Source organism: Microcebus murinus, chromosome 14 (assembly GCF_040939455.1).
Source record: "Microcebus murinus isolate Inina chromosome 14, M.murinus_Inina_mat1.0, whole genome shotgun sequence".
NCBI classification, from domain to species: domain Eukaryota; kingdom Metazoa; phylum Chordata; class Mammalia; order Primates; family Cheirogaleidae; genus Microcebus; species Microcebus murinus.
The window spans coordinates 51,823,579-51,840,614 of record NC_134117.1 but is presented as its reverse complement, the minus strand read 5'-3'; the positions used below and the strand labels follow the sequence as shown (position 1 = coordinate 51,840,614).

The following is a 17,036-nucleotide window of genomic DNA, read 5'->3' as shown; positions in this document are numbered from 1 at the left end:
GGGGTAACAAGCAATTTGGATTTATTTGTGAACTTTTCAGCTCAGCAACGAGCAGGTCTTGCTTTTGCAGTTATTTAAGTTATAATAAAATATATTCAGTGAATAGAGATATTCAATGAATAGAGAACAGACTGGAAGGAAAGTGATCTTTGCAGCCTCAGAGAGGAGGGTGGGGGCTTATCCATGGCAAAAGGAGGCTCAGGGAAGTGCCAGGCCACCTTTCAACAGTGACTGGTTCAAGCCCCACGTAGCAAGGCTACTACTGGTGGGTTTATCTGAAATAGCCACATCTGTGCTATGATGTGACCTGCCCTAAGAACTGCGCCTTCTCCGAGTCTCCTTCCAGACAGGCCCAGTATGGAACCTCCCCAAGAGAAAGGGGCTAGGCCTGGAAGAGCGTCCCACACTGGGGCCAATGCCTCACCTCGTGTTTTTTCATGGCGTTGGTCAGGCGGCTCACTACGTCTGTGCCTTGAACTCCTCGGGCCTTAAACTTCTTCGTCCACGAAATCAGGACACCCTGTGGGAAGATTTCAGATCCAGTCCCAGTGCAGGAGGCGCTCAGAGGAGGAAGTGAGCTGCGGACATTTCATGCCTACAGCGCATCCTCCATGGCCCTCTCTCGTCTGAGCTGAGTCACCCAGTTCTTTTAACATTGCTCATGAGGCCTTTCCTAGTAATGTAAACAACTAGTCTCAGCAGTTTGAAGCAATATATATATAGTAGCAAAAAGAACAATTGCTGAAGAGTTAGAGCGCTCGGATTCAGGAGACATTGAACAAGTCATATATCTGGTCTGAGCCTCAGTTTGCTCACCTATAAAGTGAAAATATCGCCTCTTTGCCTGGTAATATATGAAAATACCTGGTGTATTATTTGTGCAGACTGTATGGTTTGCTAGGTCCACTAAACAGAACTAATGCAGTGTAACCTTAACCTCTTCGGTACAGGCGTCGACTATAGCCGACAGCCACAGATGAACGCGCACAGCCCAGCGTCGACTTTAGCCGACAGCCAACAGCTTTTGCTTTTATCTCTGCAGCTGCAGTGTGTACGTTCAGCTAATAAGTTACTACGAATCTGTGACCCTTTAACAAGTCCTTAGTAGGAGTTATTATAGTTATTTTCCTAAAGCTGCGTGTAAAGTAAAACAAACTTTCAGTGCTTTAAAGCTTTCCTCATCACACAAGAGCAAAACGGATTCGTCGTCAATGCACAGCACAAACTGTCGTGCGGACTGTGAGTGCCGGCTGTGGGCAAGGTTTCACGGCTGGTGAGCGCCGTACCGAAGTGGTTAAAGACTCTCTCAGGAACTTAATTTCAATTTAGAAAAATGCTTCTCAGCCAGGTGTGGTGGTGTGTGCGCCTGTAGCTCCAGCTACTCAGGAGGCTGGGGGTGGGAGGATCTCTTAAGCCCAGGAGTCCAGGCCCCGGAAACATAAAGAGACCCAAGTCTGGGAAGGAAGGAAGGAAGGAAGGAAGGAAGGAAGGAAGGAAGGGAGGGAGGGAGGGAGGGAGGGAGGGAGGGAGGGAAAGTTAGTTCTCAATTTGCATGATCAATTCTCTGCTTACAAGTGGTGTTTCTCAAGAGTTTTGTACTACAATTGCAAACAATAATAGAATTTTTCAGACTGGAAGAGAACTTGGAAGTTGAGAGAATCACCCGTGTCGGCTCAGACAAGAGCAGCTGGCCTCAAACTCACAAACTCCCTGACCGCACCTCCTCAAATCCCCTCAGTTTATGGTTAAAGACACGGAGATTTAGCCCGGTGTGGTGGTGCACACCTGTAGTCCCAGCTACTTGGGAGGCTGAGGCTAGACAATCACTTGAGCCCAGGAGTTGATGGTGCCACTGTACTCCAGCCTGGGAGACAGGGCAAGACCAAGCCTCTAAAAATAAAGTAATAATAATAATTTTTTTAAAAAAAAGAAGAAACAGATTTAGAGAGGAAGGAAATGAGTGAAGGACCAGGCCCAATTAGATGCTGGTCTCTGACTAGCAACTAGTCCCCAGGGTTTTTCCCTGCACCACAGCGCCGCCGTGTGGCAGCTTTCCCTAACTTCTGTTCCATGGGCTACAGCAACGTCTCTGCTTCACCCAATAGGGGCAGCAGAGAGGCACCAGCAGCTTTCCCCACTAAAAAGGTGCTAGAGACCATGTGAGACCTTCTAGGGGGAAGATGTATGGGGAAGTGAGGGATAAGTGCTTATGATATAATGATAAATTTTTAAAAAAGCAATTACACACTGCTATATATTTTTTAACCATGGATATGGCGTAACATCAGCATTTAATACAGACATGTCTGGAAGGAGACCTCACAATTCTGGTGGTGAGTATTACCAAATGTTGAGATTAAAGGAGATTCCTGGTCGGGCACGGTGGCACTCTGGGAGGCTGAGGCAGGCAAATTGCTCAAGGTCAGGAGTTTGAAACCAGCCTGAGCAAGAGCGAGACCCCGTCTCTACTATAAATAGAAAGAAATTTGGGAGGCCGAGGCGGGCGGATTGCTCGAGGTCAGGAGTTCGAAACCAGCCTGAGCAAGAGCAAGACCCCGTCTCTACTATAAATAGAAAGAAATTAATTGGCCAACTAATATATATATATAAAATTAGCCGGGCGTGGTGGCGCATGCCTGTAGTCCCAGCTACTCGGGAGGCTGAGGCAGAAGGATTGCTTGAGCCCAGGAGTTTGAGGTTGCTGTGAGCTAGGCTGACGCCACGGCACTCACTCTAGCCTATGCAACAAAGTGAGACTCTGTCTCAAAAAAAAAAAAAAAAAGAAAGAAAGAAAGAAATTAATTGGCCAACTAATATATATATATATATATAGAAAAAATTAGCCAGGCGCGGTGGCACATGCCTGTAGTCCCAGCTACTCAGGAGGCTGAGGCAGCAGGATTGCTTGAGCCCAGGAGTTTGAGGTTGCTGTGAGCTAGGCTGATGCCACAGCACTCACTCTAGCCTGGACAACAAAGTGAAACTGTCAAAAAGAGAAAAAAAAGAGAGATTCCAGTTTTCTTATTTAAACTTTCCAATTCCTATCCTATTTGTTTTTAAGCTTGAAAAACTATTGCAATTTCATCATCAGAAAATGCATACACACACAAAGAAATTTCTTGTCTTTTGTGTTCCCTTATTTAAACAAACAAGAAACTTCTTCCTTTTAATTCTCATGCCCTGAAATAATATCTTTTGCAGCAATCTGGATGGAACTGGAGACCATTATCCTAAGTGAAGTATCTCAGGAATGGAAAAACAAACATCACATGTCCTCTCTAATAATTGAGAGCTAATCGATGGGCACACACAGGCACAAAGAGTCGTCAAGGTCATAGGAAATCAAGAAGAGAGCGACGAGGGGAGGGATAGAAACCTTCCTATCGGGTACAGCGAACACCTTTGGGGGGATGGGCACACTAAAAACCCTGACCGAAGCATTAGAAAAGGTATCTGTGTAACAAAAACATTTGTACCCCCTTAATATTTGGAAATAAAAAAAAAATTCGCATGCCTTTCCCTTCTTTAATCATTTTTAGTTTCTCAAAGAAACTCCCTAATCACACCTCCTGATGAAGGCCTCCCCTTCCCACCACCTTCTGCACTTGCGCAGTGCAGCGGAGCCCACCTTCCCGCCCACCTTCCCCAGGAGCCCTTGCTTCCGTGTCCCGGATGTACGTCTGCAGCAGCGCCTTGGTCAGATGGCCACAGGACAGGCCCACACTGCGATATTGTTAGTAGTGAGTTTGCTTGTGGTTGAAGATTTTCTGCTTAACTTTAGGTTTCCTTTCTTTTATTTCTTTTTTTGAGACAGAGTCTCACTCTGTTGCCGCCCAGGCTAGAGCGCCGTGGCGTCAGCCTAGCTCACAGCAACCTCAAACTCCTGGGCTCAAACAATCCTCCTGCCTCGGCCTCCCGAGTAGCTGGGACTACAGGCATGCACCACCATGCCCGGTTAATTATTTTTAGTTGGCCAATTAATTTCTTTCTATTTTTGGTAGAGACGGTCTCCCTCTTGCTCAGAGCTGGTTTCGAACTCCCGACCTTGAGCAATCCTCCTGCCTCGGCCTCAAAGAGAGCTAGGATTACAGGCGTGGGCCACCACGCCGGGCCTAACTTTAGCTTTCTTGAAAGGCAGTTTGAGCAGCACGTGGTGGCTCAGGCCTGTAATCCTAGCACTCTGTGAGGCCGAGGCAGGCGGATCGCTCAAGGTCAGGAGTTCAAGACCAGCCTGAGCAACAGCGAGACCCCGTCTCTACTAATAATAGAAACAAATTAGCTGGACAACTAAAAATATATATAGAAAAAATCAGCCAGGCATGGTGGCGCATGCCTGTAGTCCCAGCTACTCAGGAGGCTGAGGCAGGAGGATCGCTTGAGCCCAGGACTTTGAGGTTGCTGTGAGCTAGGCTGACGCCACGGCGTTTTAGTCCAGGCAACAGAGTAAGACTCTGTCTCCAAAAAAAAAGAACAAACAAAACAAATAGAAACTCTGAGACACGCCAAGATGGGCTACTAGGAACTCCAGCCTGGGTGACACAACTGAGACCAGAGATGCGAGGCTCTGTGTCTGCTCAAGAACATGTCACTCCAACGGCCCCACCACAGTCCTCCTCCTACAAGGATGTTCCCAGGCCTCCCTGCTCTCACTCTAGTCGGCTATGCCAGTGGTTCTCAGTGCAGTCCTCGGACAGGCAGCATGGCGCATTCTCAGAAAGCTGTTAGAAAAGCAAATGTGGGGCAGAACCAGGGATGCCGGGGGAGCCCAGCAGTGTGTTGAGCAAGCCCTCTGGGGAATCTGATGCACAAGGTCTGAGAGCCGGTGAAAGCCATCTCGCTCCCTCTCGCTGTGCCCACGTTACCTGTAAAGTCAGGGCCGCCGTGTTCGCAAGGCATCTGCAGCACACTGCCACCTCATCGTTACCGAGGGGCAAAAGAAGCCCAGCCTGACTCCTGCACCTGCCCACGTCCCCCAGACCCCAAAGCCTGCACGGCTTCTTCCCTCCCCTGGCGCCGGCCTTACCTCTTCCAGTTTAGTCTGTCTGCAGGGGAAAGAAAAGGTCAGGCCAAGGGGAAACTTCTTATTCTTCAAATCTTTGGTCTGCATGAAGTCGGCCAGACAGTCAGCTACGTATTCAAACAGCTGCAGAGAGGAAAAGCGAAGGGCACGGGCTCAGGGACGGTTCCTTACAGGACGATGCCAAGGCCTTCCCCGCCTGCCTGGTACCTCCGAGCCGTTCCCTCGGATGATTTCATTGGGTGTTGGGTAGAACTGACTCTCCATCTGGACCTGTTGCTTCCCCTCTTCCGAGACTTGCACCTTCAAGACTCGAAACTTGGATCCTCCAAGATCCAGGGAAAGGAACTCCCCATTCTCTATTGAAAAACAAAACCAGTGACCATTTATTGAGGGTCTGCTACTCTGTGGCAAGCTCTGTGTTAGAAGTTGGACATGTGAGAAATGTCATTAAATCTTGCAGCCACCCATGAGCTGGGTATCACTGTGCCCACTCGCTGAGGCCAAGGGGTGCGGCCATTTATCAGAGCCCCCGAGGTAAGGGGCAGAGCTGGGGTGTGAGCCCACATCTGCCTGAGCCTGCAGCCTAAGCCTGTCCCACTGGGTCACGCTTTAGGACGTTCATTTGGAGGAGGCCAATGTGAACACACTTCATGTAGGTGTCATGAGAAATGGCCAGGAGGGTGGATCCTGCCCTAGGACACCACGACCAGGAGGAGAAAGCCGGTTCTGCAAGCCTGTGGGAAACTCAGATAAAGACACGAGGGAGACAAGAAACCAGCCTCACACATCCTCAATCTGACAGGCAGGGGGGAAACACTCCAGGAGGGGAAGGGAAGCAGGGGCCAAATGATGGCCCTCGAAGTGCCAAGGATGCCCAGCTTTTTAGGCCAGAGCACTCCAAAAGGAGAAATTGGAACACAGCCCAGCCCAAGACAGATGCTATTAATAAAAAGGTGGGGGCTGGGCACAGTGGCTCAGGCCTGTAATCCTAGCACTCTGGGAGACAGAGGCAGGAGGATTGCTTGAGGTCAGGAGTTTGAGACCACCCCGAGCAAAAGAAAGACCTGTCCCTACAACAAAGAAAAATTAGCTGAGCATGGTGGCGTGCACTTCTAGTCCCAGCTACTCAGGAGGCTGAGGCAGGAGGATCACTAGAGCCCAGGAGTTTGAGCTTGCTGTGAGCTATGATGATGCTACTGCACTCTAGTGAGACTCTATCTCAATATTAATTAATTAATTAAATAAAAAGGGGGAAGAGATCATGCGCTGGGGGGAGGCAGCCCACCCTGAGGACTTCTGCTCAAGACCCTGCCAGTGCCTCCAGCGACAGCCGCAGATGTGGGATGGGAGCTCAGGGTGAACCGACAAGCCTTTGTATAGAATTACCTGTGCTGAGAAGCGCCTGCAGGTACAAGGTACAAGTTTTGCTCCCTGATGCACACCCAAGGCAGCGTAAGTGCAACTCCATACCCATAAACCCAGCACGTGAGTGGCCTTGTTTTATACCAAGTGACCCCAGCCACAGCTGCCTGGCCCTAAGGGGCCAGCGGGCCAATCCAGGTTACTTCTTGTGAAATGTGAAATAAAACACAGACGGAAGTCAACAGTAGGTGGCAAAAACCGAAACGGAAGCATCCAAAAACCCAGAGGTCCGCTGGGCAGCCGAGGCAGCCGCACGCAGACTGGCGTCATGGGGAGGAGAACTCCTGCGGTCCAGCTCTCCTGAGACCCAAATGTAGGCCGGGCGCGGTGGCTCTCGCCTGTAATCCTAGCACTCTGGGAGGCCGAGGCGGGCGGATTGCTCAAGGTCAGGAGTTTGAAACCAGCCTGAGCAAGAGCGAGACCCCGTCTCTACTATAAATAGAAAGAAATTAATTGGCCAAAAATTAGCCGGGCATGGTGGTGCATGCCTGTAGTCCCAGCTACTTGGGAAGCTGAGGCAGGAGGATCGCTTGAGCCCAGGAGTCTGAGATTGCTGTGAGCTAGGCTGACGCCATGGCACTCACTCTAGCCTGGGCAACAAAGTGAGACTCTGTCTCAAAAAAAACAAAAAGACCCAAATGCAGCACAGCCCCTGCCCTCAGTTTCCCTCGAGATCCCTGTGCCTCCCTTCTTGGTCCACCTGCCCTCGCACCACAAACCCTCCCTTGACCAGCCTCCAGTGGGTCCCTTGGTCCCAGCAATGAAAGAGCTGGAGGCAAGCCCCTACGCTCCCATGGCCCAGAGCAGTCTGTCCACACTTTAATGTGCGCATGTGACTCTCCCGGGAATCTGTGAACATGCAGACTGCGATTCGCAGCCAGGACTCTGCAATTCCAAACAAGCTCCTAGGTGCTACTGCTGCTACTGCTCTGCGGACCACAGTTAGGGGACAGAGGTGCAGAGTCCTCATCTACAGACCCAGCCGGCTCTGTCTTTTGTTTCTGTGGAGCCACCTGGAAATCGTGGACACATCTGGAGATTCTCACCTCCCCAGATCAGCTCCCAAAGGAGCCTGAAGGAGCCATTTATTATTTGTTAGGGACATCAGGGAGCTAATCCTATGCAAGTCTTACTAGCGCCTATTATGTACCAAGCCAGAGGAGCTTTCACGAATGTTATCTTGTGCAGGAAGCAGGGTAGATCCCACAGCCCACGGACGGAGAGACATTTGCTGAGCACCTACTCAGTGCCAACTAACACGCCAGGTGCTAGGGACACAAAGGAGAAAGAGTGTGTGCTCCCTGGGAGTCCGCCAGCACTACAGGTGCCCAAACCAGCCATTTTCCCCCGGGCTCAGATGGCAGAAGCTCGGGGAGAGCCATCCCAATCAGAGACAGGAGTCAAAGGCGGCTGACCCCCAGCGGTGACACAGGGCTGAGCAATGAGGATGAGAGGGACTCAGGCCGCCAGACTGGGGCGAGCAGGGGTCAGGGGGAGAGGAAACCATGAGTGAAGGAATGAGAGAGCAGGATGGCGAGTGATTTTGCTGGGGTGGAAATGCAGCTGGAAGACAGTGTGGAGTAAAATTAGGAAGGACAGGAAAAGCCACCCCACCCCAAGGCGCTCGGGCTTCATCCAGAGGTGAGAGTGAGCCGCAGACAGACTTTAAGCAAGGGAGCGCCAAGACCTGATTGAGACTTTAGCAAAAAAGCCTCTGGCACCACCCAGGACAGACTGCGGGTTTGACAAAAGAGGAGGCCGCTGTGCTGAGACCCGCCCGCGTCTGCTCGGGACACCCCTCCCTCCGCCGCCTGCTATCACTGCGCAGACTCCTCACTCCACTGGTGACTCAAGATGCCATTTCAAGGAAACCGTGTGGCGTGACCCCTTCCGTGACTCTGACCCCAGAGAAAGGATCCAGTGGACCCCAGGGGAGGGAGGACCTCCCAGGCCACAGCAGCAGTGGGGCCTTCAGGGTATTAACAGCATTTAGTCAGAAGTCAGTCAAAGGAGAGGAGATTCCTTTGACAATCTGCTTGCTGGATGGGTCCTCCATGACCTGCCCTAGATGCCCAGGGTTTCCTTCTCCTAAGCCACTGCCAGGGCACGTGCCTCCCTGTCCCCCCCCCATCCCCAGTGCAGTGTCTCCCAAAGGCGCACAGTGGCTGAGTAGGTGGGTTCCTGGACGTTCAGCCTCTAGGGGCAGAGGCTGGGAAACCATGTGTTTAGGAAACGCTCCAGGTGAACTGTATGCTCGGGCAAGAATGGGAGGATCCTGTCCTAGTGCAAGACCCCGGCCCTGGGCTGACTACCTCAGGGCTCCTGGGCTTACCCCCAGGGCCTCCTTGGGGACCTGGGAGGCTGCCTGGAGGCAGAGGCTGAGAAGACAACCACCTGGAGTCCAGCCAAAGAATCCGGGTCACCTCCCGGCTTCCCTCCATGGCCGGTAGAGGCTCTAATGTTAACACCACTTTTAAGGACCTGGATCCTAAGCGAGCACTGTCAACCCCAGCCCCTACCAAAAGCCTGGGAAGTAACCACGGCTCTGACAGGTGACTCCCTGCCAGGGAGGTGCAGGTGAAGGGAAGAGAAACTGCAGAGAGGAGGCAAACTCAGATTTCTCTGGAAACCGCATACATTTCTGAAGTGGCAGTGACAAGGGATCGGGAGAGATTTATTTGTTTGGTCTTGTTAGGAATCGTGAAATCGTAGCGCCAGCTCACAAGCGCCATGGAGGACTTTGGACATTTTACAGATTTTACGGCACTCCCTCCACATGGCCTCATTGGGTCCTAACGACCGTGCTGTGGCTCTGGCATTTACCAGGGGCACCTGGCTCGGTGGGGACGCCGGGCCCAGGGACATCGCCACAGCAGAGTCATGGGGAGACTTATTGCCTGGTGGGGGGTTCCGAGGAGGCAGTGAAGAAAGGAGATGGGGGTCCCCCAGCCTGAGGAGGGGGAAGTTTCTAAAACTTGGTTTCATATCGAAACTTCCTGAAGCCGCCAGGGCCAGGAAGACACCTCCTGCCCCACAGGCCCCATCCAAGGCCACTGTCGCTTGCTTCTGGGGACACTCCTCGTCCCTATCTGGAGGGGCGGCGGCGGCACAGGAAGCTGGGAGGACTTAGCCCCGGGTGTCCCAGCCTCCTCACCCGCCATGACTCAGGTGCTTCTTCCGAATGGCCCCGGATGACCCGTGGAGGACTGCAGTCCCTTCAGCACTCTCATCCCTCTGTGTCAAGGACAGCGCCACGATTTCAAAGTAGGGCTGTCTCTCTCCAAAGCTACGCTCCCCCCGGGCGGTACACTGGCCGCCCCAAGCACCCACCCACCGGCGAGGGAACAGGCTGTTCCCACCACGGTGTCCCTCACCACGGGCCTCTCGGCCAGCACAGCCAAGCCACTTTGACCCGGGCATTGCTCCAAGAGGGGTCCAGAACCCAGGTAATCCAATCAAAGCCCCCTCCCCAGAGAGCTCCCCAAACTTCAGTCCCTATTCCTTCAAGGGCCCCAAAGCCTCTTGCAGGTGCTTGGTTCGTGCACTGGGACCCTGACATTGGGAAGCCCCTTGGTCCTTGGGGCTCTCCTCTGACCTGGGGATGGCAGCTGCACCCCAGAGTTCTTACGGGAGTCAATGACGCAGTGAGTCCCTTGCACCCCATGATTACAGGAGGTGCTCAGTAAGTATCAGTTCCTTTCCCTGTTATGGCTTTGCCCAGAGGCTACGAATGGAATAGTTGGCTGGGACCTCATAGATGCCCTCTAGAGAGCTCTGGGCTATGGTGGGCAAAATAATGTCCCCCTACCCACAAAGATGTCCATGTCCTAATCCCCAGATCCTGTGAATATGTTAGGGTGCACGGCAAAAGGGAATTAAGGTTGCAGAGGGACTCACAATTGCCCGCCAGCTGCCCTTGCGGTTGGGAGATTATGCTGGGCTAGCGGAGGTGCCTAATGTGGTCACAGGGCCTTCCCACGTGGAAGAGGGAGGCCGAGGGTCGGTCAGAGAGACCTGAGGATGCTACACTGCTGGCGCCGAAGACAGAAAGAGGCACAAGCCAAGGAAAGCAGGAGGCCTCTAGAAGCTGGGGAAGTCAAGGCAACGTTCTCCCCGCAGCCCTGCCACGCCTTGCTTTTAGCCCAGTGAGACCCGCTGCCTCGTACGCAGCCGGCACTGTGCTGGGTGCTCGGAACACAGGTGAGTAGGACCCGGCCTCGTGGAGCTGTTGGCGCGGTGGGGACTCGCACACAGCAGGGTGACAAGTGCCCTGACAAGCACCTAGCCCAGTGTGTGATGCTTCCCAGGTGAGGCAGCACTTGTGACGACGCAGAGAGGGAAGAGCCACCCGGGCTCCTGAGGGGACGAGTGTCGGGACGCTCCAGCCGCAGAGGGGGCAGAACGTGCCAGGCAAGATGGGCAGGGGGAGGACAAGGTGTCTTGGGCCTCGGAGCTGGTGGCGTTCAGTGGACTGGAGTGTGAGAGGGGGGCGAGGGCTTGCGAGATGAGCCAAGGGCAGGAGCGAACTGAGGCACTTTAGGGGTCCATCAGCAGGGAGGAACCCGGGGTTTGGGTCCCGGCAGCCCAGCCCCACTCACCTGAGCCGTCGGGGATGGCCCTGACAAAGGTGGGCAGCATCTTCACTGAGGCCGTGGGGTTGGTGTCCTTGGCCAGGCCCCTCTCCATCTCGCCCTGGAAGCGCGCCATGATGTCCAAAAGTGTCTCATCTGAGAGCCGCATGTGATACAGGAACCTGTCCACCTGGAACAGACGCCGGCGACCCGGGCTGGCTGCGGGCTGCCCGCCCTCCATCCAGGCTGCAAACTCCCACTCCCCTCTCGAAGCTCACTCCATGCTCTGGGGACAGTTTCCTGATGGGGACTCCCAAGGGCTCCTTCCCTGACCCCCTCCCAAGGCTGAGGACAGGCAGGGCACTGGGAGAGCCGCATGGCACGGAAGACTGAGAAGGTGTGGGTTATTCCTCTGCAGGGCAAGCTCTGCAGAGGAAGTGCCTCCCCCATTATTCTGATGAGATAATGGAGGGACAGAAACTAAGGATTCAGGATCTAACTCCTGAGGCAGGGCCCTCACCATCGCCTCATCGCCTCTAAACCTTCGATTCCTAAACACGGGGACTCTCTTTTGTCCAGTGATGACAACAGATACATACAAACATGTTGCCCTTTGTTTACTGGCTGCTAGGAAGCTCAGTTTCCAGCAGCAAGCTCTAAAATCTAGTCCTTTAAAATTGCATTTTGGTTTAGCTGAGGTGGCTCTGATTAAGACCAAGTTTAATTTTTAAAGTCAGCTCAAATTGCTATTGAAAATGACTGGATGTCTTTCAAGTAACCAGGAAATTGGGGCAGAGGACCACTGCCCCAATGGATGGAAGTTGTAAAAATCACTATGGCTGTGCTTGGTCCATGTGAAGGTAACGTGTCACATCAGGAGCGACCAAAAAGCTTCCTCCCCCATATGATCAGTTGGTGGTGGCAGTCTGGATTCCCAGGGCTCGCTGGGATGGGTTATGGATGGGGCCAGGAGGAGAGACAGCGGCATATGCACCCATATTTATATACTGAGCTCCCTCCCCACCCATCCAGGCTGCAGGGAGACTTGATCCCAAGCACATTCCCATGGGGAGCACACTTTCATCTACAGCTAAGAACGTGTGCTACAGTATACAAAGTGCTTTCATGTATTATGTCACGTCTTCAATCTCCACGACGTTCCTTTGAGGCCACCAGGTAAGGCCAAAGTTCTGGTCTCCAATTAACACGAGCCTCAGAGCCATTCGGTGCCCATTAATAGAGCTCTGGACGCAGTCTCCACACTCTTGGTGCCCACAGCCCGGTTTTGGCTCACAGCTCCTTGGGGGATCCACAAACTCAACAGCCAAATTAGACCAAAAGCACAGGGCTCGTGTCACTTTCGTCCCAGGACAGCCACCAGCCAGGCCTCAGAGGATGGAATGACCCAGCCCAGTCGGCGCCAGTACAAAGATTGAAGACAGTAAAGTGGCCCCATGGCTCTGGGGACTTGGCGAGGGGGAGAGGAATGCCAGAAAACCATCAGAGAGCCATTATCAAGAAAAGGACAGTTGAGCTTTCAGCATGTTTGAGAAGACAGGGTATAACCAGGTCACGCTTCATTAAGGGCTTCCTGCGCACCCGGAGTCTGTTGATGACTAATTGGTTGGCACAGCCACACACAGATGGAGAAAATTGGACAGCAGGGACATGACCCAAGTAATTGGAGTTGGGGAAGGGTGGGATGCCCTACGTGGGAACTGGACTTCATCCTTTCCCACCCCGAAGCCCCTCAAGCAGTGCCCCTAAACCTACCGATCGCTTTTGTGCAGCCTGAGAGTGTGGAGCACTCCTGCCGGCATCCACATCGTGCGGATGGTAAGTCATGCTTTTCCCTTCTACGTAAGTAATGGTTTCGAGGCCCTGAAGGGGTCATTTGTGAGCTGCTAAAAGTTTAACTGTGTCCTTTGGCGCTTTGGGCAGCTACTGCTCTTTTGATAAGTTACAGTTATGACAGAAAGAACGTCAACTCTGCAACAATGTCTTCCTTATTATTTGTATCTTCCACAGCACCTGGCACAGAGGCTGGACCAGAAGAGTGAAACACATGCTGGCATAAAAGAAAGCTACATCTTAAATCCAAGCAAGGGATTTGGGGCATGTGTAACCAGGGACACACAGCCCCAGGCACTAACGGAGGGTAATTGAGTTGCAGAAAACCAAGCTCACTTTTGGAGAGAGTCGCAACCCACAATAGTGGATATCTTCTAAACAAGAAAGCCTACGAGTAGGGTATTTAATTTAGAAAGAGCAAATAAAACATTGAAACTCAGAGCCATTGAATTATAGAATGTGGGAGCCGGTAGGTGCCTTAGGGATCATTTAGTCCAAAGGTCTCATATTATGAATTGAGTCATAAAAAGTTTCTACTCTTTGACCCATGATTTCACTTCTGGGAATCTATTCTAAGGAAATAATTCTAAATACAGAGAACAATACATATATTCCAGTGTTTATCATACAATATGAATTTTAAAATGTTTTTGAAAGTACTCAAATGTCCAGCAAGAGGGAAAAGGTTAAATAAATTATGGCATATCCACTTGATTGAATATTAGGAAGACATTAAAATGATAATTATGCAGATAAAGGAGAAATGTACATAAGTGGTTACAATATAACAATAAGTGAAGGAAGCAAGATTCAGAACTGTAAGTATATTATAAATATAACTGTATGTGGGCGTGGTGGCTCATGCCTGTAATCCTAGCCTCTGGGAGGCCAAGGAGGGAGGATCACTTGAGGTCAGGAGTTCAAGACCAGCCTAAGCAACAGCAAGACTCCATCTGTACTAAAAATAGAAAAATTAGTTGATCGTGGCGGCATGTGCCTGTAGTCCCAGCTACTTGGGAGGCTGAGGCAGAAGGATTGCTTGAGCCCAGGAGTTGGAGGTTGCTGTGAGCTAGGCTGACCCCACTGCACTCTAGCTGGGGTGACAGAGTGAGACTCTGTCTCGGAAAAAAAAAAAAATTAAGCTTGGGATTAAAGGTAACATTTCCACTTTTTCGTAATGTTGACTTACTAAACTGTAAAAAATACACATTGAAAACCTAACCAGTTCTTCTCGTGTGGATGAACAATCTGAAGGTCAGTGACCAGGCCAGCCTCGTGTTAGCAATAGGTCAATAATGTCAATATATTGAATTGGAAAAGAAGCTGTCAGAGTGGTTTCTATTTTCTTTCTTTTTATTTTTGTTTTAATGTTGGTATGGGGAGATTTAAAAAAAAAAAATTGTTCCTGGTTCTGAACAGTAGCCCTGGTAGGCAAGCATGGCCCTGGGTCTGGACAACCCTTGAGGCAGGAAAGGATGATGAAGGCGACTGACCACCTGACCACAGAGGCAGTGTAAGCTGTGCCTTTTGACCAGGACAGTTTCCACCACATGGAGGGGTGTTCTCAGAATCATGACTCAGCCCAGCAACCATAAACCACCCTCCCACACCCCCCAGACCTGCTGAGGTACTTGCTTAAGGTAGCTACAAAGTGCTCCCAGCTTTCTTGGCCCCCCACCCCCGCGGTGGGGGAGAGGGAAGTCAACTCCAGGCATTGACAAAAGCTGACTCTCCTTCCAGAAAGACCTGGAACACATCAATGGAGGCTGTATTTCCAGTCAAAAGGACCTCCTGAGCCTATACCTGGGCTGGTGGACAAACATGTCCTGCCTGCTGCTACAGTCCAACAAAAGGGTAAATGTGGCAAAGGGGCCCAAGGAGATGAAGTGGATTTGCAAGACTAAAGGTTGAGGGTTCCAAAGACCCCCCCCCTTGGGGGTGCAGATTGCATCTCTACTGAGCAGTTAATAACAGAAAGTGGATGCTTTTTTACATTTTTACATTTTTTATTTTATAATTTAAAAATTTTAATTTTTTATCTTTCTTTTTTTTTTTTCCATTGGATGCCAAGTTCTAAGAAAGTGGATTCTTAAAGCAGTACTATATAGGAGTATTTCACCTTCTTAAGTAGCCAGTAGAGGTCTCTGTATCTGACTACTTGTTAATCGAATTAACAAGTAAAAATTAAGCCAGCTTAAATCTGATTGATTTATAATATTTTAAAATTTGCTGTAACTTCTACCCCAACCCACTAATGAATAGAATTTAGCTGGAGTTTATGCCACCAGGCACACGAAGGCTGTAGGGGCCGTACGTCCTCATTTTGAAAAGCACGAAGGCATCAGGTGGGGTCAGCCGGCTTGGGTTTAACTCTCATTCCACCTTAAATACCTGGTGACTTTGGCTAAGTCGGCCTGCTAGGAGGACCTCTGTTATCTAAACTGAGAGATGCTACTTGCCCAGGGCCCTGACGGCCAGTGGCCAGAGGAGCTGCTTGGACAGAACCTGATGACCCTCAGTTGACCCTTGGTAACCGTTAGCCAGCCCACCTTAGAATATATTTCACAGACAAGTTCCTTGAGCAAAGTGACAAAACAACGCACGCCATTAATAGCATACCGTTGGCAAACAGCAGGTGCCAGTAATGAATACTCCAGTTATTGTACCTGACAACTCGTACCCCTCCTGGTGCCCCTATTCATAGGCTTTCAAACACAGGAATAATCAGATCTGCTCACAAGTTCTTAAAACTTCTTCAAAAATCGCTCTCCCCTCCTTTGTGGCCTCTCCCAGCAAACACAACCCTTCCATCAACACAACCCTCTTTAAGCTTTCTAACGACTCTCCTCACCTGTTTTCTCCCCAGATACCTGCCCCGAGGAGAAGTTCTGCGTGAAATTTAAGGTTCAGGACAGGAGTGCAATGCCCGGGACGGGGCGGGGGGAGTTCCTTCCTCTTCCCCCTCCGTGAGTTTTCTCCTGGCCATGTGCTCCCGGCATCTTTTCTAACAAGCCCTCTTCGATCCTTTCTGAGGGAGGCAGGCAATCAGTCACCTCTGCCCAGGTGGAATGACCACCGAGGCATCTCTCAGCGACCTGAGTCCTTACCTTCTTGATCTGGTCCTCCTTCAGCTTGGTGAAGTAAAAGGCCATCAAGTGCACCGCAAACATTTTCCCGAAGTTTGCTTCCTCCTGAGCTGGGCAGAGATTTCCGTGCAGTGTTTACTCCCACGCCTGCAGAGCGCTGCACACTTCCAGTTGGGGCTGGGAGGCCTCCCGGGGAGCTAGGTGTTCCCACTAAATACTCCCAGCCTGCCTGGTTCAATGATTAAACCTCACGCCCTCTCGCTGGTCCCTCCCTCCGCTCCTCACGGGGTTGTCCTATGGGAGGCTCTCTGGAGGGTAGCTGAGGGTTGGCGAGGAGGAAGCAGGGAATTGATGGGTGGCTTGACTATTTGAGGATCGGGTGCCACAAAATCTTGTTGCTAAGCAACACTCTCACCCCAGTGCTCCACCAAGCCCACTCAGGCGAGGAAAATCTTCTGAGAAGTTGGGCACCGAACAAAGCCAACTTTCAGCCAGTTGAGCTGCTCTGCAAATTTTCCCATCCCGGGCTTTTTTCTCTCTTATCTTTTTCTCCTCAACCCACTGGCATAACTCCGAGACTCTCTGCTCCTCTGAAGCACTGTCTTAATGAAGGCTAAACATTGCTTTTGGTCAGGCAGATTTCGAGAATGTTGTGCATGTCCCACTGTTAAATTTGGCTGGCTTAAAAAAAAAAAAAAAAAGAATGTTAGGGGCAAGTTCTTCCATTTGTGACAGATCTGATCTCTTAGCTAACAGCCCGTGGTTAATGGAAAACAATCCACAAAGGTTGATCTATTCACAAGGTTAAGCTGGACAACCTTATTCCACGGGTAGTGACCCAGAAAAAAATATGTATGAGAAAGAATGAACCGAAGTCACCAGAAGTTACAGATGAAAGATGTCTCATGCCACTGAGATATTTGGTTCACTCATTATACTTGATGTGAGAGAGACCCCAAAAGTGGCCAATGTGTGGGCGCAATAAACCTTGCTCTCTTCCCACAGCCATTGGCCGGCTAATGAAATCCACAAGTGTCAACAACAGCAGCCAACATGAATGGAGCACTTACCACCCCCATTTTATAG

General features: G+C 51.1%; 1 protein-coding gene across 1 annotated transcript in view; it reads right to left on the bottom strand.

Moving 5' to 3' along the window:
• HKDC1 (hexokinase domain containing 1) overlaps nt 1-16,384 on the bottom strand; it is a 52,438-nt gene extending 36,054 nt beyond the window's left edge. The window contains exons 1-5 of the mRNA XM_012762656.3: nt 15,972-16,384; nt 11,041-11,203; nt 5,228-5,376; nt 5,024-5,143; nt 425-520 (exon numbers count right to left, since the gene is read on the bottom strand). Coding sequence (XP_012618110.2) covers nt 425-520; nt 5,024-5,143; nt 5,228-5,376; nt 11,041-11,203; nt 15,972-16,034 — 591 coding nt within the window. The 5' untranslated portion in view covers nt 16,035-16,384. The remainder of the gene's footprint in view (nt 1-424; nt 521-5,023; nt 5,144-5,227; nt 5,377-11,040; nt 11,204-15,971) is intronic.
• Between the last annotated feature and the right edge of the window lie 652 nt (nt 16,385-17,036).